The sequence below is a fragment of the Marmota monax genome, unplaced genomic scaffold, assembly GCF_021218885.2.
Source record: "Marmota monax isolate L192 unplaced genomic scaffold, Marmota_monax_Labrador192_F-V1.1 WCK01_AAM20220418_F8-fsc00152, whole genome shotgun sequence".
NCBI classification, from domain to species: Eukaryota; Metazoa; Chordata; class Mammalia; order Rodentia; family Sciuridae; genus Marmota; species Marmota monax.
In genome coordinates, this window is record NW_026694348.1 from 135036 (window position 1) to 157768 (window position 22733).

General features: G+C 39.3%; 2 protein-coding genes across 2 annotated transcripts in view; one reads left to right on the forward strand and one right to left on the reverse strand.

Moving 5' to 3' along the window:
• The window catches only part of Efhb (EF-hand domain family member B), a 47480-nt gene extending 35470 nt beyond the window's left edge, over positions 1 to 12010 (reverse strand). Inside the window, exons 1-4 of the mRNA XM_046467734.2 lie at positions 11042 to 12010; positions 2652 to 2714; positions 1534 to 1677; positions 348 to 528 (exon numbers count right to left, since the gene is read on the reverse strand). Coding sequence (XP_046323690.1) covers positions 348 to 528; positions 1534 to 1677; positions 2652 to 2714; positions 11042 to 11941 — 1288 coding nt within the window. The 5' untranslated portion in view covers positions 11942 to 12010. The remainder of the gene's footprint in view (positions 1 to 347; positions 529 to 1533; positions 1678 to 2651; positions 2715 to 11041) is intronic.
• Positions 12011 to 17867: 5857 nt separating this feature from the next.
• The window catches only part of Rab5a (RAB5A, member RAS oncogene family), a 28202-nt gene continuing 23336 nt past the window's right edge, over positions 17868 to 22733 (forward strand). Inside the window, exons 1-2 of the mRNA XM_046467725.2 lie at positions 17868 to 18193; positions 21339 to 21597. Coding sequence (XP_046323681.1) covers positions 21435 to 21597 — 163 coding nt within the window. The 5' untranslated portion in view covers positions 17868 to 18193; positions 21339 to 21434. The remainder of the gene's footprint in view (positions 18194 to 21338; positions 21598 to 22733) is intronic.

A 22733-nucleotide genomic window follows, 5' to 3' on the forward strand; every position in this document is an offset into this window, starting at 1 on the left:
CATTTGTAGAGGGACAATAGCTAGAGGTGGACTAGTGGAGGAGTCAGGGTAGAGTTACACAATTTCCTGGTGCTGTAGAATGCCAACTTTTCTGAGCCTTTTTCCTATTAATGTATCATATCTACCATGTTCACTACATCTCCACTCCAAAACCTGAATTCTTAACACCTTGGCACACACATATAAACTCTAAGGATTTGGGTTTAGAGAATAACTTCCTCACTACGATATCATCTTCCATTCTTGAGTAATCATTTATATTACTACCAACACAATACCAGTTTTATAGCTAATCCAATTTCCAAGATTTGTTTTATCACCCCCTTTCACCCCTTATTTTCTACTACCTCTAATGACTGCTGTCCCAAATGTTCTATTCATCAAATCCAGTCCTTCAGGCAATCCTGGTGTTTGATCATGGGATTTTCCTAATGGTGCTCGTTGGTTGCTAAAATATATAGACTCTTTTTTATCTTTCATTTTCTGCTGAAATGTGGTCATAGGCTGTGGGTTTATCAATGATTTTGCCTAAAGAAATAATACAACATAGAGATGTGTCAATGAATCTGATTCAAAGGAGTTAAAAGATTTTAATGGGACTAAAAGGCTCACGAAGGTTACTTGACTCATATATTCAAGAAAAATAGGGAAGACAAGCACAAGAATCATGTGATTTCCGCAAGTTCTCTCAAGATGTATGTGGAGGAGGTCTTCTGAATCTAGACTACCCATTCAATCAATAGCAGATAACATTCTGACCATCTCCCCTCAATATCTGTATAAACCCTCTGTAAACATCTCTAGGCAAGAGTCAACAAGGCTGTCCTCTCCATTCTCTAACAAAGCCTGGTGGCATTTTTCTTTCCTGGGAGAAAATGGAGTACAATCTGCCTTTTATCATCTGAGGGGAGAATAAATAGCTTGTGGCCTGAACCATTAATTTTTTCACATTCTTGGCTGCTGTTTGGATGTTTTTCGTTGCCTGAGATTAATGCATCTAGAAGACAGAATAAGAGCTCGTAAAAACACAGGTAGAAAGAAGACTGAAATCCTCATTTGTGCATTTTCATCTTGGCTAATTAATAATGTACAAGCTTAGTAGGGTCTTTCTTGAAATTGTCCTTCACCTCTCTGTCCCTTTGGCCCTTCCACCCCTCCTTAATCCTTTGGCTGAAGTGAAGCCCAAACTTGATGTTAACTGCTATACGTTTCTGAAAACAGAAGGCCTTCCTTAATAACTGGCCTCAGGAGGTGCCAAACAATTTTGACTCTTTGGAGAAGACACACACCAATGAAGAAGAACCCACCAAGTGTACAACCCACTACCTCCGCCCCTTCCCATAAATACCCTTTGCCCCTGAGCCCAGGAAAATAGGGCTTTGAGGAGTTATCCCCCTCTATTTTCTTTAGGTCCACCCTTGAATAAACCTGATTTCTTCCTATCAACACTTGTCTCCTGAATACAGGTAGCTGTGGATAGCCCAGATGTTTGATTCTGGTAGTAAAAGGCAAAAAAAAAAAAAAATAAGTTACCGTTCCTGAAGTTTTAGATCTTATTCCATGTGTCAAATAAGGTGCAATTGCAGGATCATTTGCTCTGCCATAAAAGACTCTTTCTGCTCCAGGGGGTGGATATCTGTAGTTGAAAAACTTTTTTGTCTCAGGTGGAATAATCGGCTAAAAAACACAAGAAAATAGAATTATTAAGCACAACTTTAAAAATATTAACAGAATTCATCTATACCAATCAATAAACACTCTAAATTTCATGAATAAGTACATAGGAAACTACAGTCCAAATAATAATATTTTCCCCTAAAATTTATTGACTTATGTATGGAAATAGCATATTTTAAAAGTTATGTTTAGAAAACCATCAGAAACTGTCCAGATTAGAAATTATACCATTATTCCTATTGAAATAAATTGAATATCTTTTGGTTTTTATAAAGCTAAAAAATATAAACCTGCAATTTTTACTTTATTGGGCAAAATCAAGAGAAAGCCTCAAAATATAATAAAGCTTTCAAATTGACCACATTAAATTTATACAACTTTCATAAGGAATGTTGAGAATTGTCTAATTTTTAATGTTACCAGAGTCCTAGGCCAGAGGCCCAACTCTGGGGATCCCAACAAGTCAGTCCTGGCCATTTATCCAAAAAAGAAAAGTAATATTAAAAGCAGGAAAGGAACTTTAATTGTATAGCTATACTAGGAAGACAAGCAGGACCAGTGTTTGCAGCACTATCCTCGGTGTACTGACCAAAGCTCCCAGATTATATAGATAAGGGGGGGTCAGATGTGTATGCACAGGCAAGCAGTTTTGGTCAAACTGTGGTCTGATTGGTCATTATCTCAGATGGTCAGGCAGGGTCATGTCAGCCATGATAAGAAAGTTGCTGTTACCTGGGAGTTGGCTTTGACTCATCACAGATATTTTTCAATCAGACCTGCTGTTCCTGGAATCCAGAATGACTGACTCAGAACAAAGGAGACAGATGTAAATTGGAGGCAGAAATGCCAAGGTTTTTTACATATGCAGGCCCAAGTGAAAAGTTCTAAGTATAAGCCACCTCTAAATCCTTGTTACATTAATACTCATTTGCAAGGTAAAAATAGACACAAAAAGACATATTCAAAGTACTCACCCTAGGAAGTTTTTCAGTCAAGGAGGTTGCAACTCTGTATCCAATTGGAATAACTTTCCCTGCCTAAGTGGGGTAATGTGGAGACAAAAAATTGATCATTTGTCAGCATGGAAGAGAATATTTTAAAGAAAGGAAATTATTTCGAAGTTGGTCTTTGCTACAGTTACGTAAAACCCAGGAAAAGCAACTTTTATCGCTCACCTGGGAAGGATAGTCAACCAAGATGATTCTGCATAAACAGATCTTACTAAAATAGCCCTTAGCTTCTATTAGTTACCCTAGTGTTTTCTAATCATTTCTCCACAATTTATCACCCAGGAAGCCCAAGTTCTCTTTCTTTTGTAAAAGGAGTATGTAAGAGACCCTAAGCCTAACCACTTATTTTCTGTGAACCTAGGTGCATGCAAATACTAATAAAAATAATGTGCCTTTTTTTCCTGATGATCTGTCTTTTGCTAGTTTAATTCAAAAGCCCCAAGTTAATCAACTATAGAGTAAAGGGAAAACTTTTCCTCTCCAACAGTTCAATAAAAACATAATACCATAAAGCTAAAGAACATGAAGATACCCAGGCAGCTATAATCTGATAAGAGAGAGAAAAAGCCTGGATTGATGGGTAGATAGACAAATCCTTGGCCTGAAACATCATTTTATTCACCCCTGGTCTGCTTCCTATGAAGTGTTTGACTACACTTACTATTATTATTATTCTACAAATCCACCATTGCAAGCATTCTATTTACACTTTATTATTATTATTATTCTACATTTCCACCATTGCAAGCATTCTATCAGCCAGTATAGAGTTGTCCACCTGAAAAGTGGTTTGATTTCAAATCAGAAATTGTGATTAGGTTTCTATGCTTTTGTGCCTTTTGATTGGGGGCACAAAAAAGTCATTTGTGTCTGTTTTCACTTGTCAGTGAATTAATATGCTTGACAAGTCTCCCACCCCTACCTAAATCATGAATCTTTCTTTGATTTTTATATTCCTATCTTCTGGGTTTTTTTGTTTGTTTGTTTGTTTGATTGTTTGTTTTTGGTTTTTTGTTATTGTTTTTGTTTTTTACTGACGATTGAACTCAGAGGCACTTTCCCATGGAGCCACACCCCCAGCCCTTTTTATTTTTTGCTTTGGGACAGGGAGATCTGAGCTAGGCACTTCCACCGTCACCTCAAACACAGCATTTTTTCCTGTGTTGCTTTTTTTTTCCTTTAATCTAAAAGTTTTAAATCTTTCCTTGTCTTTTGTGACCTTGACATTCTTGGAAGAGTAGAGGCCAGTTATTTTGTAAATTAACTGTCCCTCAACTTGGGTTTGACTGAGATATCCTCATGATTAGATTCAAGTTATATGTTCTTGGAAGAGATATCACAGCAAGTTTATGTTCTATCGGGGAGAATATACTCTCAATTTGTACCATTAATGTTAGTGTTCATTTTAATCTCTAAATTAAGGCAATGACTGCTAGATTTCTCCATCACAAAGTTATTTTTTTTTCTTTATAATTAACAATTATTCTGGGTAAATATCTAGTTCCTCACCAAACTTTCACCTGCTGGTTTAATATCTACTGATCATTCTTTGGGTAGGTGGGGGAGGGGGGGACTTACTGGGGGCTGAACCCAGCAAGTTATGCATGCTGAGTGTGTCTTCTACCACTGAGCTACACCCAGGACCCTCTACTGAAGATTCTTTTTTTTCCACACTTTTTATTGCTGTACACTATGTGGGATTCATTGTTATGCATTTGTACATGCACATAACATAATAATATAATTTGGCCAATATTTCCCCAGTATTTCCCCTTTCCTTTCCCTTCTCCCTGTCCTTGGTCCCTGTCCTCTGGTCTAATGATTTCTCATGAATTTTCATGAGATCCCTGCTGCCCCACACCCACACCTTTCTTTTCCTTTTTCCTCTCTAGCTTCCACAAATGAGAGAAAATATATGAGCCTTGACCTTCTGAGTCTGGCTGATTTCACTTAACATAATGTTCTCAAGTTCCATCCATTTTCCTGCAAATGACATAATTTCATTTTTCATTATGACTGAATAAAATGACATTATGTATATATACCACATTTTCTTTATCCATTCATGCCTTGATGGACACCTAGGCTGGCTCCATAGTTTGGCTATTGTAAATTGTGCTACTATGAACATGAGTATGCGTGTATCACTGTACTATGATGGCTTTAATTTTTCAGGATAAATACTGAAGAGTGGTATAGCTGGGTCACATGGTGGTTCCATGCCTAGTACAGTGAGGAACCTCTATGCCTATTTTCATGGTGGTTGTACTAATTTACAATCCCACCAATACTGTAAAAAAGTTCCTTTCTCTTCACATCCTCTCCAGCATTTATTATGATTTATATTCTTAATGATTGCTATTCTGACTGAGGTGAAATCTCAGAGTAGTTTTGATTTGTATTTCTTTTGCTAATGATGTTGAACTTTTTTTATATATTTGTTGATAATTTGTATTTCTTCTTTTGGGAGATGTCTGTTTGATTCATTTGCCCATTTATTAGGGACTGGGGCTGTAGCTCAGTGGCAGAGTGCTTGTGTGAGGCACTGGGTTTGGTCCTTAGCACCACATGAAAATAAATAAAATAAAGGCATGCTGTCCATCTACAACTCCAAAATTTTTTTTTAAAAGATAAGACTAGGTGTGATAGCACACACCTGTAGTCCCAACTACTTGGGAGGCTGAGGTAGGTTGTGCTAGTGCACAAGTTCTAAGCAACTATGGGAAGCACAGGGAGAGCCCTCATAGGGGAAAAATAATTTTTTTTTATACACTCATTGCCACTAAAGAAACATTGCTTCTAGGTCTTCTAAGAGGATAGAATTAGGAAATGAGTATATGTACCCATACTCCCACATGCTTGAACCTATATTAATTCTGAAATATTCTGTCTAGTTAAACAATCATAGATGGAGTCCATAAACACAGATCTGATTTGGATACAGATATAGATATATCATGAGTTTCTACCTATATAGACAATTACAATCCAACAAAATAAGATACCTTCTCTTCTTCTCCTCTCCATGCTTATAATGCTTTTCTCCATCAGTGAGAAACATTGCACCTACTATCCTATATTACTTATCATCTCAGGTTTTCTGTAACAAAACTCCCAACCATACCAACCGCCTGCTTTCTCAGTTTCTAACCACATCCCGTGTTACCTGGCTTGGTAAGTTTCTCGCTCAGGCCCCAGTGTTATAGTTTTTAATGTCCAAATATCTTTTTATTTCTCAAACAATTGGTTCCCAAGATGCAGGTCAACCCAGAAAGGTTGACACAAGCTTACCTTCAGTTACTGAAGACCATAGACCCACAATCATTATGCTACTCTCCACTCTACAAACTCAGTATGGACTAACTATCCAATCTCTGGAGCTTTGTTTGTTTGTTGTTGTTGTTGTTGTTACTCTTTTTATTTTTTTTATTAGATCTTTATGGTTATACCTAAGAGTTTTGGTTATCCTAACAAACTCATACATGCATGAAAATTGATCTCAGTTCATGTTATTACTCCCTTTTCCCTCCCATCCTCCCCCTCACCTGTCCCCTTCTCCTTCCTTTATTCCTATCTCTTTTTAAATCAGGGATTCCCAATTCTGAATATTTCTGAGAGAGTTAGGAGTGATAGTCTCAATTCCTTTCAACTCAGAATACAGCACACATTATGCAAATGAAACCACTTACTTCCCAAAATCCTGCAGAAGATGGATTTGCAAATTCAGACACAAAGAATCTTTGCACCTTTTTCTTCAGTCTCAGGGCTTGCATGACCAAAAAGTTCCCACAGATTTATTAGATTTACTTATTTCTACCCATTCTTAAAACAGTTATCAAGTTCTCTTGGTATAGAACAGGAAAAAAAATAAGGCACCCCTTTGCATGACATTTATCATATTATAAGATAATTTGTCACATAGTGGAGAGATTTTTGGAGTATCCTTCAAGAGGAAGAAAGATTCTGGTTAAAAAAAAAAGAAAGAAAGAAAGAAGAAGAAGAAAAAGAAGCCTTTTCAACCAGGTACAGCAGCCACACCTGTAACCCCAGCTACTCAGTAGACTAAGGCAGGATAATTGCAAATTTGAGGCCAGCCTAGACAATGTTAGTGAGACCCTGTCTCAAAATAAAATAAAAAGGACTGGGGGTATAGCTCAGCATTAGAGCACTTTCCCGGCATGTGCAAGGCCCTGGGTTCAATACCTAGAACCACACACAGGCAAAAAAAAATTAGGTTTCAAAAATTAAATAATTTGCCTACTGATCTCAAATCTCTAAATTCTAAGTTACTTGAAAGCAGGTACTGTACAATTTTCTATCTATGTAGCCCCACTGGATAAAAGACTGTCCAATTATTATAGATATTATAATGATTTTTTTTTTGCAGTGCTGGGGATTGAACCCAGGGCACTTTACCACTGAGCTACATCCCCAGCCCTTTTTTATTTTTTATTTTGAGACAGGGTCTCACTAAGATACTTATTGAGATACTGTCTCAATAAGATTGCCCAGTCTGACTTTGAACTTGTGGACCTCCTGCCATGGCCTCCTGAGTAGCTGGGATTACAGGTGTGAGCTACCCCACCTAGCTGAGAAGACTTCTTTTTCACTAGAAACTTTCTGGTTCTTGGTTGTTGTTTTTTGTTTTTGTTTTTGTTTTTGTTTTTCATTTGAAAATTTTATAAATTCTTTTTTTAATTTAATTGATTTTATTTTTTTAAATACAGGCAGTGAAATGCATTACAATTCTTATTACACATATAGAGCACAATTTTTCATATCTTTTTATACAATATGCTCTCAAACTTGAAATCCTTCTTCCTCAGTCACTAATATTACAGGTGTGTGCCAACACACTCACAAAATACTATCTTTTTTTTTTAACTTCCTTTGGACATTTCCTTCTTCCTCTTTCCACTCCAGGGCAAGTATGACTGTCAATGCACTTCATACAGTTCACTTGCTTTGTTTTAATAACCCAGGGTGTTTGCAATAATCAGTGCACTATTGGATATTAAGGGACTATCATAGGGAAATTATCATCATAGAAATTTTGATATCTGCTAGAGTACATTCCAACATCCAAGTGTCCTTTCAAGGGCTACTGAGCTCCAAACAGAAAATGCTTCCTCTTTTTTTTTTTTTCTTTTTCTTTCCTTTTTCAGTACTGGTGAAAGAAGAACCCCTTTTATATAACAGGGGTTCACTGCATGCTTTAAATATAAACCTTGCTGTATGACAACTGGTGGCTCATTTTAAAACTGTCATGTTTCTCTCTCACTCTCCTCCTCCTCCTCCTCCTCCTCCTTCTCTCTCTTCTCTCTCCTCTCTCTTCTCTCTCTCTCTCTCTCTCTCTCTCTCTCTCTCTCTCTCTCTCTCTCTCTCTCTTCCCTCCATAAACACAGGGGAAGCAAGATTAACCTTCTTCTTGCCCTAGGCTGGGTTTATTGTGTCCTTTGGATCATTGAACACAGAAATGAAGAAATCCAAACTTGGGAGCTGGTATCAGCATATCTAAGACATGGCTTCCAAGGCTACCATCTGGATGTGAATTATGTCTCCTCATAGGCACACCCAGAGTCTATCCCTTATATTCCCCTTTTAAAAGCCCTCTGTTCCCACTAGTAGTTAGAATTGCAGCCTTTGAGACCTTAGTTCACTAATTTTCTCATTTACTAGCAAATCAATACAACTTTTTTTTTCCTTTTCTCAAAACTTTTTCCTCTTTATTAGATTGGTACCAGGGAGAAGAACTGAGTTTTCATTATCATTGGACATTGAACCCAGGACCTTGTACATGCTAGGAAAGCACTTCATCAATGAGTTACGTCCTTGGTTCCTTTTAAATTATAATTTTAAAATTAATAATTTTAAATTATTTTGAGATACTGTCTCAATAAAATTGCCCAGTCTGACTTTGAACTTGTGATCCTCCTGCCATGGCCTCCTGAGTAGCTGGGATTACAGATATGGGCTACCCTTAGCTGAGAAGATTTCTTTTCACCAGAAGCTTTCTGGTTCTTGAAAATCCAAAATCCTTTCCTCAGGTTACTATTTCTTGGAAACTTTTCTCTGCTGAACTGGTTTGATACCAACAGTTATCTTCCTAGAGGGACCTCAAACATTCAAAGTATTTACTTTTCCACTGAACTATATCTATATCCCCAGATCTTGTTTTTGTTTTATATTGAAAATAAATATTTTATCATTTAAAAAATTATTTAGGGTCTGAGGGTATGATTTAGTGGTAGAATGCATGGTTAGCATGTGCAAAGTCCTGGGCTCAATTCCTAGGACACCCAAAAAAATATTATTAAAAGAAGCTTTTTTTCCTAATTGAGGGTAATGCATCCTCCTGACTATGATTCTAATTTCATTCCCTCTACTTATCTAGAATCTGGTTCCATCCATTTTCTCCTTTATCTCAAAACTCCTTTACTAATTCACTAAATAAATAAAAAAGGATTTCTAAACTGCATTCTTTACACCCTTCTCTTTACTATAACACTTTTTAAGAAAAAAAAAAACCTCACAATAGCTTTCTTTCTCCAATTCTAAGATCTGAATTTGCTATTCTGTATATTACAATTGGAATTTTCGCTCTATGACACCATTCTAATAATGCTGCTGATTTTCTTAATGTCCAAAATTAATCTTAATTCTATTTGCTGTATGGGAGATGTTTTAACACTGCTAGTCACTCTCTCTTCGACACTCTCTTTCCTGTCCTGCCACATTTAGAAAGGAAGGTGTAACAAGTGGGAAGAAGCAGAGGTTTTTAGAATTGCCTGCGTTGGAAACCAGAAGCAGGAGTCTGTATGTCCATAAAATCAGAGCAGAAGCCACCAACTACAGAATCTGTCCAGAAACAGGAAGCAGGCATGGTTGAGTAAAAAGGCAGTGTGGCCAGGGAAATTCAGTGAGGAAACCAGAAAGCAAAGTGGGTCAAAGACAAAAGAACACCCTGAGTCCCAAGGGAAACAAAAGTCCGCAGACCCAGACAAAATTCTGCAGAAGCCACATGACCTCCTTAGCAGAGTTGTAGTCTTTAAATCTCAGTGTGGGAATCTTTCATTCTCAGAGTGCCTCAAAGATGCTTCCTTAATGGCATTTCAATACCTTCGATTCCTTTATGTTCTTCAATACTATACTTTCAGACCTGCTTCTTCTCTGTTACCTCTCCCATTTAATCATCCAGCCCTCCTTTTACTTACCAAAAAATAAATTTCCTGCCAGGTGGGATGCTGCATACCTGTAATCCTAGTAACTCAAGAGACTGAGGCAAGGGGATCATAAGTTTGAAACCAAACTCAGAAACTTAGGCCCTAAGTAACTTTGTGAGACCCTGTCTCAAAATTAAAAAAATAAAAAGGACTGCAGATGTAGTTCAGTGGTTAAGTACCCCTGGTGACCTGGAATGTGGTGGTGCATGCCTATAATCCCAGCCACCTGAGAGGCTGAGGTAGAAGGATCCCTAATCCCAGGCCAGTCTCAGCAACTTGATGAGACCATGTGTCACAAAATAAAAAGGACTGGGGATGTAGCTCAGTGGTGTAGCACCCCTGGGTTTAGTCTCTGGTACCAGTAAATAAATAAATCCAACTATCCAAAACTCCTTTACTGATTTTACTAATAAAGATTTCTAAACTGCATTCTTTACTCCCTTCTCTGTACTACCATACTTCTTAAGAAAAAAAAAAAAATCACAGTAACTTTCTTCAATTTGAAGATCTCCTCCAAACAAAATTTTAAATTTTTCTTATTGAGTTCCATGCTTAAGAATACATTTCTATGAAGGAAGAATCATAATTGTTGTCTATTTATTTAGACATGTATATATTCATTTAGTTATCTGTTCTCCATTACTGGAGTGAGCGTAAACCTAGAGGACAGAGAGCCCATACTTTTTATATTGCCTTGTATCCAGCACAATGACCATTACAACTCTTTGCTGAAAGAATAAATAACTCAGAAAGTAAATAATGAGTGGAAAAAGAAAAGCATTATTTTTTCATTCATAATATGAATATTAGGACACAACATGAGTCTCAAAATGTGAGAGGGTCAAGAAAATAAAGAGTGGGGAATGAAATGAAGGTCAAATTAGGAAAGAGGAAGGATCAATAGTGTGTACAGAAAAAGCTGACACCTAGGAAGGGAGGCAGAGAATCAGAGGAAATTAGACAAAGTAACATGTGAAAGGAGTCCAGTGGGATATGGGACATTAGAAATCTTTGTGATTTGTCTTCAAAACCCCCAACAAGTCTCACCACTTTAGCATCTCAATAAAGGCATGGTTATACACAGTTCCTAGGGAAAGTATTAGTAAAGAAAAAAAAAAACAAAAAACTTACACTTGGCCAGCAAGGCATCCGATCAAAAAATTTCCCAGCATATATAGGTCTGATGTGATCTGGAGGTTCCACTCCTGGTTCGAGGTTACTAGTCTCCTTCTTCTCTTCAGGTTGTTGGATAAACTGGTCCTGGTGAGGTTCTATCACCAAACCCATCTGGGGCACTATATTCTTAGTTTCATCTGGCTCCTTTGTTAGTGGTAACCCAATGTCCACCTCCACAGGCGGCTGCGTCTCCGTGCTGGGTTTCATCACAACACAGGTAGACTCTTCATCCTGTTCTTGTGTGGCTTGGATACCTAAAGTGGGCTGTTTTCCCACTAGAGCCTCTATTCCTTCAGAGCCTCTAGCTGCAGGACCTCTCTGGCTCCCTACAGGCTGTGAACTTGGACACACCATACCCAAGGGAGGCTGCATTGTCCTTCCTTGAGAACATCTTGCTGGAAAACACTCTTTTTCTAATCCCACTCTTACTGGTAACATACACGGACCAGGTTTTCCCATTGAAGCAGAGACTCTGTTGACTCCTAAAGTACCTCTCTCCATGGGGGTCCTAGAGATGATATGACTTCCTAATCCCATCTCAAGCCCCTTGCCCACTGGGAGTGCCAGCATTTCCTTATATTTATTATCCCAGAGACTCTTCTTCCACAGGGACTGTCCTTTTCCTAATCCTACTCTAAGCCCCAACTCCATGGAAGGTGTTGTTCCGGTAAACATCCTCCTGCCTCCTAAATCATCCTTTCTTTCTTGGGTGAATCTGACTTCTGGGTTCGGGGGAAATTTCTTCTCAGACACCTTCATTCCACTAGGAGCACTCAGCTCAGAAGGGAAAGCTGTACCTGGATCGAGGGAAGTTTCCAATACCTTGGGGGACCCCACTCTCACGAAAGAGCACATCCTCACTAGTACTCCCTGCCCACAGCTTCCTGCCTGCCTCTTAACACTTCGGGGTGTTCTAAACACTTAGCAGAGTTCACGGGGGCTGGGGAAAGAGAAGGAGACTGTTTACCCGGTTACCTGGGAAACAGACGGCACTGGGCGGGGCTTAGCGCGCAATTCTCCTCTGCAGGTCTTCCTCCCACCTCTCTTTCTCGCCTTCCCTTTCTTTCTCTGAGTCCGTTTCTTTCCTTATTCGATTTGGAAGGCAAGAAAACTTGAGTGTTGTGGCTTTAGGCACAAAGCAAATGTTCACTAACTTCCCTTTGGTTTTCAAAGCAACATGGTCCTAATAAGATGGTTTCAGCCATTGCCTTTTTCCTGGGCATTGACCCTTTAATTTTCCTACTGATCTGGAAACAAATAACTTTCTGGTGATGGCCACTTTTTTGAGATCCTTCCTTGCCCAAGAACCTCCACACAGGGACCTCACTGCATGCTAGGCAAGAGCCCTGCCACTGAGCTACATCCCCAGACTTAAGGAACTACTTCAAACTCTGGAATGTTATTATATTTGACAATTGTGGTCTTTAAGTACACTTAAACTTTAATAACTAAGCTTTAAGTCATATTTAAACTGAATATATTAAAATTTGAGATAGAGGGCTGGGAGTGTAATTCAGTAGTAACATGTTCAAGTCCTTGGGTGTGATCCCCAGAACCAAAAAATAAATAAATGAGTTTGAGATATTACATAACAAAGCAGATTGTATTTTTAAAATACTATGTCAAGCTCAAATTTTATTGTTTTTAAGTATATATAGAATTTTCTTTAAATTGGGGGTTATATTTTCGACATTTTGTTTGTTTGTTTTTGTGGTGCTGGGGATTGAACCCAGAGTCTTGTGCATGCGAGGTAAGCACTCTACCAACTGAGCTATATCCCCAGCCCTTTTGTCAGGTTTTAATGCAAGTGTATTTGGTGAATATTTGTCATTTTCTACATATATGGGGCTATAGAACACCTAGCATATAATTTGAGAATTTGTAGGATTCCAGTCTGCATAAAAAAACTTGTAAAATCCAAAATTTAAAAAAAAAGTGAATAGGGAATACTATTTTCATATTTTTTAACTGCTATAACTTTCTAGATCATTAATATGAATGTTCATCTCCCCCTGAGATCTTTAAATGATTTGATAGTGTGTAAATCAAGGTATATTTGTACAAGGGCTTATCTAATTCATTCATTCTACAAATAAGTATTGAGTCCCAATTTTGTCAGTACTGGAAATAAAGTGGAATATTAACCAATCCCTGTCTCATAGAATTTATATTCCAGTAGAAATGGATAACCATCAAGTGAATGCATAAATAAAATCATTTTATTTCAGATAATGATAGGGGTTATGAAGAAAACAGGATGCTTTGACATGGAGGAAAGCACTTCAGAATTTGAGCTGGGGCCTGAACAATGTCCTCCAAAGACATGGACTTTTTTTCCCCCAGTACTGAGAAATAAACCCAGTTCCTCAAGAATACCTGGCAAGTACTACTTAGATCCTCATCCCGTTTTTAATTTTGAGACAGGGTCTTCCTAAGTTGTCCAGGCAAACTTTGAACCTAGGATTTTCCTGCATCAGTCTCCCAAGTAGTTGAGTTTATAAATGTTTGAAACCATGCCCATATCAGACTCTTTGGTGTGTGTGTGTGGGGGGGGGGGGGGTATGGAGGATTAAACTGAGGAGCAGTTGATCACTAAGCCATATCCCCAACCCTATTTTGTATTTTTTTAGAGACAGGCTCTCACAGAGTTACTCGGTGCCTCGCTATTTTGCTGAGGCTGGCTTTGAACTCGAAATCCTCCTGCCTCAGCCTCTGAGCCATTGGGATTACAGGCATGACCCACTGCTCCTGGCTCAGACTTTTTACTTATTTTTTTGATATTGGTGATTGATCCCAGAGCCACACGCTAAGTAAGCACATGCTGTACCACTGAACTACACCTCAAGCCTCATACACAAGCATTTTAAACATGACCAGTTCAGGTTTCCACGGCCTTTTTCTCCCTGTCTTAACATCATGACTTATATTAGAATTACCATTTGATTTGTCCCCAGAAAAAAAATTTAAATAGTCTCAATTAATGTAAATGTAAAGGACCAGGTGCAGTGGTGCATGTATGTAATCCCAGTGACTAGGGAAGCTGAGGCAGGAGGACTGAAAGTTTGAGGCCAGTCTCAGCAACTTAGAAAAGCCATAAACCTAAAGAGACTATGTCAAAATTTTAAAAAGCGTGTGTGGGGAGTGGGAACCCTGAGTTCAATCCCCAATAGCAAAAAAAGTAAATGTAAAGAGTAAATGTAATTCAGTGGTAAAGGAACTGCCTAGCATGCCTGAAGCCCTGGGTTCAGTCTCCAGCCCTGAAAAAAAAAAAAGTAAATATAAAGCCAGGCTCAGTGGCACACCTGTAATCCCAGCTACTCTGGGGGCTGAGGCAGGAGGATTGCAAATTTGAGGCCAACCTGACCTCAAACTCAACTTGACCCTGTCTTAAAAAATAAAAGAGCTGGGGATGTAGCTCAGTGGTAGATCATCTGCCTAGCATGCAGTTCAATCCCTAGTACTACGAATAAAAAAAGGAATATGAATATAAGTATTTATTACCATTTATACAAAAATTTGTTCTTCGGGTACACAAGGGAAGAAAGATTTCCTGAAGAGAAGGTAGAAGCTATGTGGTGCTACGCAGTGTGAGGAAAGCCAGGTACTGGGAATTTGTGATTTACTGTTTGGAGATTTGAGAGTGAGAAGAGGCAGTGTTCAAATTTATATGACTTGATTTAGGTCCATCCATTTTGTAGCTTGCTTAACAAATTCTATCATCTATAAGAGCTCACATTTGACATTAAATGTATACAATTATCAGTCCTCCTCAATCTTCTCAGGTTAGGAAAAAGAAATACACAGGCATATTGTGAGTGGCCATAATAACCAAGCCTCTTTCTATGTGGCATTTTAATTTCTCCAAAATTACCAGTAAATACAGCACATGGTAAGTAGGCTTGGGAATAACCAACCAATCAATAAAATAAAACTATTGCTAGATTTTTAGAGGTGCTAGCCACTGGGTCAGCACCACCCAAACATAATTAAACTGTAAAATAATGTAGAATGTATTTTATTTATTTATTTATTTATTTTGGTACCAGGGATTGAATCCAGGGGCCTAACCACTAAGCCACTTCCCTAGCCCTTTTTATTTTTTATTTTGAAAAAGGGACTCGCTAAGTTGCTTAGGGCCTTGCTGAGTTGCTGAGGCTGGCTTCTATTGAGATCCTCTTGCCTTAGCCTCCTGAGTCACTGGAATTACAGGTGTGTGCCACTATATCTGGTTTGGAATCTATTTATGAAGAAGTGAATTAAAAGACAAAATCAGTAGACAGAAATGAATGCAGAAGCAATATTCTAGCATGTTCAGATAGGGAGTTTCTAGCAATTCATAAATTTCAGTATCTGACATTGTGAGGTTTTCTGAAGTTCAATATTTATCATTCTAAATGTAATTAAGTTCACAAACACTTTAGAGGACCCTAATAAATCAACCAGAGTTCTGTGAGGAAATGATGAATAGCTGATGGTCCTGATCCTTAAAAATTTATAATCCTAAATAAATAAAAAGCTAAATGTAAAATAAGACCAATTTTGGAAGCATTATAGAGAGTAAAACTCTTCCATAGTGTGAAACTACAGAAATAAGGTAATTAAATCCAATACAAGAAGACTTAAATGCTGTCTAGAGTTTAGAGGAACTGGTATTCTGGCCAAAGTAAGTCTAGAGGAACTGGTATTCTGGCCAAAGTAAGTCCAGCCATTATGGACAGTAATGGTGTTTCAGGTAGAGAAAAAAGTGACCAAAGATGCCAAGATGGGAACACATAAGCAATATTCAGGGGACACAGGATACATACTGGTGGTCAGAAGACAATGCCACAATTTGGGGAGAGTGAAGCTAAAGAAATAGAAGAGTTATCAAATAAGGAAATGACATTGAACATTTCTGAGTAGGAAAGTGACAGGCTTAAGTGTAAAGAAAGGATTGAAGAAGCAGGAATATGCATTAATTTCAGTTCATATGAATCCTTCTCATGGCCCACACATTGGGATTAGACTTCAAATTCGGGGATTAGAGAATTTTTAGTGATAAGAATGAATGATGATGTATGAGTGTAACAAGGAGGAGTTGAAAATTATGCTGCAATTCAAGTCTGAGTGACTGGGAAGCAGTTAATGTTAGTCACTAAGCAGAAGCAGGTGTGAATCAGAATAGGTTTGGTTTGGGACATGCTGTTGACATGACAAAACTGATGTGACATAACCTATTTCCTGATTCTTCCTGGGACTGTCCATAAGCTATTACCATGACTAGTATATCACATTGGAATAACCCCTTGGGGATAGAGTGCCACAGATACCATTTCCATATGACGCATTCTGTTCTTCTGGTGATTGGAGAGTTGATTTTTGAGACTGTTGAAAGGTTCAAATCATCTTGATTGCACAATGTTGAATGAGCACCCACAGGATACCATAGCTAAGGTGTACTTCAATAATATTTATGTCCTCACAAGAGGGCTACAAATTATGAACTGCAAACTGAAAAGTAGCCTTTATTCTGAGGAAAAATCTATTTAACATTCTTCTATCAAATTGCTTTTGTTTGTTTGTGTTTCAAACACCCCACTAGAGACTGACTATGGTGCAAAAATTAACCCAAAAAGCCTGTCTTAAGTAGGTCTGCTGTTGAAGGTAATGAACACCTTGGGCTATCTTTCACTAGAATCCTGTTTAAGACGTTCTGGAGCCAGCCCGCGGGTTGGAATCCAGCTTCATCACAAATAGGCAGGGATGTTGGACAAGTTACTCAATCTCTTCTACTTCAAATTCTTTTACCTGTAAAGCAGGCACGCCTCATTCATTAATTCCACAACCATGACCCAGGTTTCCCGGCTGCCAGGTACTGTGCTAAAAACATGGGTTTACAGCGGTGAGGACGACTTTTGAGGTTAACATTCAAATGCAGGGAGATAGGCGAGGAGCTGGTTTCCGAATGAAAGACTCGCAGTGTTAAGAATCAAATGGGATAATTTTTGTAGAGCTTTTGGTACAGTAACTCTTTAAGGGAAACTTAATAAAAGCGAGCTATTGGTTTAGGATTTGCCCCTTCCTACTCCCTACCAAAATAAATACCCCCCCCCAAAAAAAAAGCTCGTTATTATTCTCATATTTCACCATCTCTAAATATAGTTTTTGGGATGGGGAGGGTCCTATTCTCCCCAGAATAGTTAACACAATTCACTGCTCTTTCCCAGACCCACTGATCCCCTGGGACGTATTGCGGGGAGGTACCTCTCCTACTAGATAAGATCCTCAAAAAAGCCCCTTTGCTGAGTTGCCAGGACAGAGATGTTATGAGGTGGGGTGAGGTGGCGGGGGGGGGGGGGTCTGTGAGCGAATATTCAGGGCTCATCTCGCCGCCCCACAGAGGATGAGCGCAACAAACACAAAGGCTTTGGGTCTTCTCCAAACGCAGAACAACGTGGGAGATACTCCGTCCTGCCGCCGGAACCCAAACCCTACGATCCCCGCCCAGATAACAATGGCGCTGGCGAGGGCGGGGACGCGCGCCGGGGTGTCGGAGGCGGAGGCGGAGACAGACAGCCGATCCCTCCCGGGCGGCTCCGAGGCTTCACGTGACAGTCGCCCCGCCCTGCCCCGCCCTGCCCCGCCCCCAGGCCCTGGCGGAGAGGGATAGGAAAGGGCGGCGTTGCAAGCAGCTAAGCGACGGCGGAAGTGACGAAGCGGCGTAGCTCGCTGCGTGCAGCGACGTGGCGGCGGGGTCGGTGCTGGGCGGCGGAAGTGGCTCCAGCGCCGGGACCTGAGTGTTTGTGTTTTGGTTTGTGAAGGAGCCGGCTGCCGGCCTGAGGGGAGGAGGCAGAGGAGGGAGGAGGAGGAAGAATCAGTCGGAACTCGAGCGCCGGCAGCGGTGGCGGAGGAGGAGGAGAAAGGAAGGAGGAAGGCGGAGCGGAGAGAGGCGGAGACGGAGCCCGACAGGGGCGGCACCACGGCTCCAGCTCCTCACCGTCCAGTGTGAGGGGAGCGGCGCGAGGAGGAGACGCCGCCGCAGCCACAGCCTAATTCGTCCTTCGGGCCACGCCTGGGCCTTACCACCAGGAAGCTGCGGCCCCGCGGCTTCGCGTGGCGCGGTCTCAGGTAACCAAGCCGCCCCTCCCCCTGCGCAGAGCGGCCCGAGACCCCAGGTTATCCGCGGTCCCCTGCCTGTCCGCGGCCCTGCGCGCTCTGAGCCTCCCGCCCCTCCTCCCTCTCGTGCATCATCCCTCTGGACCGGAGAGCTATTGAACCCGGCGCCTTGTCCTGCCAGTTCTGGTGACTCATCCCTCAAGGAGCTCCAGAGACAGAGATTTGGGGACTAGCTCAGGGAGCGACGGGTGTCACCCTCTTCCCTTCTCAAGATGGCGCCGTGGAAAGAGTCCTGGAGGCCGCGGTTCCTCCGGGCCCCTGCCCTGGCAGTCCGAAGGGTCGCAGTGAAAGCTAGGTCAGGGGAGGATAGAAAGGCGACCGAAGGGGCTGGTGCGTGTCGTTCGCGCCAGCCAGCCGGGCTTGGCTCTCAGCTACTCAGGTGGTCTCCAGACGGGAGCCGGGGCCTACAGCAGGTGTGGATTTGGGGAGCTCCGCCTACCTGCGACTTCCAAAGACGGGTAATGGAAGCGATGGGAGGCTGGTCAAAATAAACTGGTCCGAGACTTTTTCCGTATCTTAGGGGAGGTGGTGAACCGCGGCTTTAAGGAAATTCAAGATAATTGGGCCTCTGAACTCCCTTCGCTGGCAGAGACCATGAAACTTACTCTAATATTCCCTTCTCTGGAAGCAGGTTACTTCCCTGAGACTTCCAGATCTTTTAAACTCTGAAAGTCATAGTTCACATACTTAGTTTTTGTCTCGCTGAAATGGAATCAGCTTGCCTTTTACCTAATACGAAAAAGCTACCCAAGTGTATTTGGGAATACTCAGGACCGTCCAGAATCTTTATTCTTAACGTAAAATAGAGATAATTTGAACTGGCAGGATTGTTGCAAGAGAAGTACATAGAACAGTCTCTGCACAAATTAAATGCCCACAAAGTATTGGATTGAAGAACACCTAAAAGGACTTTTAAGTACAGAATACACGTTGGTTTTTAAAATTTTGAAATACATATTATGCAGAATCCTCCTTTTGAAGAACAAAAGTTTCAGTAGTGAGTACAAGTGATTTGATTGATTGCACATAATTTTGTGTGTGTGGTGCTGGGGATTGAAGCCAGGGCCTCCTGTGTGCTAAGCAGGCACTCCATGAAGTCAACAACCCCAGCCCTTGAATGTAATTTTTAACCTTAATGTTACAGTAACTATATAATTAAATATAGTTTATTTTCTGCTTGAGATCCTTAGGAGTATTCGTGATTTGATAGCATTTTATTTTAAAAAGCTAAGCTAAATGAGAATCTTTTTTGATTTTTCTCTGGGAATCTCCTATTTTCCCTGAATTTTGGAAGTGTCATAGAAATTTGGAGCATGTTGTCCTTGATAAGTTTTTTACTGTTTTGTAGATAAAATTTGCAGGTGTTTAAATTGATAATATGTGTGTCTTGAGAGTTGGGTACATTTTTGCTCTGCATGACAATATTGATGTATGGGCATTGTTTTATCAGAGGGCTACTTTTAATTGCCAATTTCATAAGCTGCTATATAGTAGGCAGTGTATTAGAGGTTGTTTACATATATTGTCTCTTTCAGTTCTCATAACAGCTTTGCAAGTTGGGTATTATGGAAATAGAGCCTTGGAAATTTAAAGAAGTAAAAATTGGTATAGCCAAGATTAGACCCCCAAATCTGTTATATTTTTGAGGGTGAAGTGAATTGGTAGTTTTATTAATATCCTATTGGTTGGGAGCAACTTAAGCATCATATCATTTCAACTGTAAATATGTCAGCATATATGGTAAAAGATAAGGATTCTTCAGCGCTAGCATTTGCGTAAAGGTGATTTTGCTGTCTTAAGAACCGAGATCTCGGGGCTGGGGATGTGGCTCAAGCAGTAGCGCTCTTGCCTGGCATGCGTGCGGCCCGGGTTCGATCCTCAGCACCACATACAAAAAAAACAAAGATGTTGTGTCCGCCAATAACTAAAAAATAAATATTAAAAATTCTCTTGTCTCTCTCTCTCCCTCTTTCACTCTCTCTTTAAAAAAAAAAAAAAAGAACCGAGATCTCATGGATATTTTAATGATGAATTCATATTGAGGGTGTTTCTTATATAAATTATTTTGTGGGGAACGCAAATTTATTAGGTGGCTAAATGAAATATAGCAAGGATTTTAGGAGGGAATCATTAACTTAATGTATTTTATTAGTAAGAATATAATTAGATATGTTTATGTACACACACACACACACACACACTGGGGATTGAACCCAGGGTTGCTTATCCCTGAGCCACAATCCCCAGTCCTTTTTTAAATTTTGAGACAGGGTCTTGCTAAGGTGCTGAGACTGGCTGTGATCTTGGGATCCTCCTATTTTAGCCTCCCAAATAACTTGAGAGTTGCTGGGCTTGTGCCATACGCCCCGCTATATTTAGATTTTCGTTAAAGGTGGGAGTGAACTATTGATTTGTGGGTAAACTGAAAGAGAATACTTCAAATATTCACTGATTTCTTTGAGATTGAAAATTAGCATTATTAGATAGAATCTGTTATTCAGGCTAGTTTTATCAACTAGGCACACAAACTTGGGAGCTTTAAAATATTTGTTGCCCTAAAATTATCATCAACTTAAGATATTTAACAGAGACCTTCCAATACTGAATTCTAAGTTGTGTTGCAGAAGTTTTCCATTTATAATTTTAACCCATGTAGTCTAGCTTTAGAAACTGAACTCTTGAGTTACCTGTCAGGTTGCCTGGGTTTGAAACTCAGCTCTGTCTCACTTCTGTCATAGTTACTGTATGACCTCAGCCAAGTTACTTAACTTTTCTGTGCCTTAGTTTCCTCATTTATAAGTATTGTACTTTATATTGTTCAGTGGATATGTTCTTCTAGGAAAGTTAACTTTAGAAAAAATAAAGCCCTGAAAATTACAAAGTGATTTTACAAATTACAAAGTGATCAAGGTACTTGAATCTTATGCCTTTGAATTATTTATTTAAAAAGTAGTAAAATAAAGTAAATGGCATTGAATGTCCAGTTGAAGTTGTAATTATATAACAATGTGCTATGGGTAAAACTTATAAGTCATGAGTACGAGGCTTGCTTTGTTTCACTGATTCATATATTTAATTTATATTTGTTTCTTCACAGGTTTCTTGACCTCCAGAAAGAAAAAAAAAATTGACACTTTGCATCCTGGAAGTGCATTTAGAAGTCTGAAATTAGAAACTTCTTTCAAATTTGGACATGGCTAATCGAGGAGCAACAAGACCAAATGGGCCAAACACTGGAAATAAAATATGCCAGTTCAAACTAGTACTTCTGGGAGAGTCTGCTGTTGGCAAATCAAGTCTAGTCCTTCGTTTCGTGAAAGGCCAGTTTCATGAATTTCAAGAGAGTACTATTGGGGGTGAGAGCCTCTTTTTTCCTTGCATCATTTAATTTAATCCTGCATTGACAAAAAGTATTTTGTGTTCCAAATGGGTGATTATGAATACCTAAATAGATTATTCAGGAAAGAAAAGAGCTGTTCCAGCAGACTCAATGCTTTAAAACCAATCTTGATTTTTGCTAAGATGGCATCTTTTTATATTTTGGGTTCCTGGTTAATTACCAACATGGTTGTATTGTAGCTAAAATACAGGTATAAAAATGAGTAGAATCAAATCCCAAGTTATAATGATTGGAAGGTTTTTCAAACTAGTACTAATTCATGCTCAATTACATTGTTTTTAGAATGAATAGTAAAAGAATTAACCTTTAATTCTATGTAACAAGTATTTTTTATTTACACTAATTTATAAAATTAATTAAGTTTAATAGCTGCTAGGATATGCATGTAAGAATCCTCTTTAAAGTGAGAATAGAAGAAGGTGAGTAATTAATGGACAGGGACATGAGAGGAAAATGGGATCTGGAGAAAAAGATGGGAGAGGAGGAAAAGGTAGAATAATCATAGTGATTGTGGTAGGATGGAAATGAGGGAAAGGCAAGATACAGGACCAAAAGGAGACCAATAGAGAACGGAAGTTAATCAAACCCATAATTGTATATCAGTGAAATAAAACAGCCTCTTTTAGACCTGTTTCATCTGTGAAAGAAAGCTTTAGAATCAGATGATGTCAGAGGAAATCATATGGCTATAAGATTCAAAATGTTTTACCATCCTGTATTTTTTTAACTTGTTTGTGAATATAGTTTAACCCCATTTAAGAAAGTCTTTTAGAAATACACAAAACACATATGCCCAGTGATATGAAGTAAATTCTTAGAACTTTATACGGTACTTTTAGTGGATGTTCATGAGCAAATACACTTGAGAATTTTATTCATAATATCAGACCCTTGTAGTGAGATAAATTATAGAATTTACCTCGAAAACTTTATTACACAAAGGAAACATACTAGGTAAATTGTATATCCAGTTTAAGAGATTCATTATAATGGCGATTGTCAGCCTCTTACTTCTGTATATCCTGTGATATACATGTGTATATGTTGTTGCAATGTTTTATTTTTATAATTACTGAGCATCAGCAGTGTAAT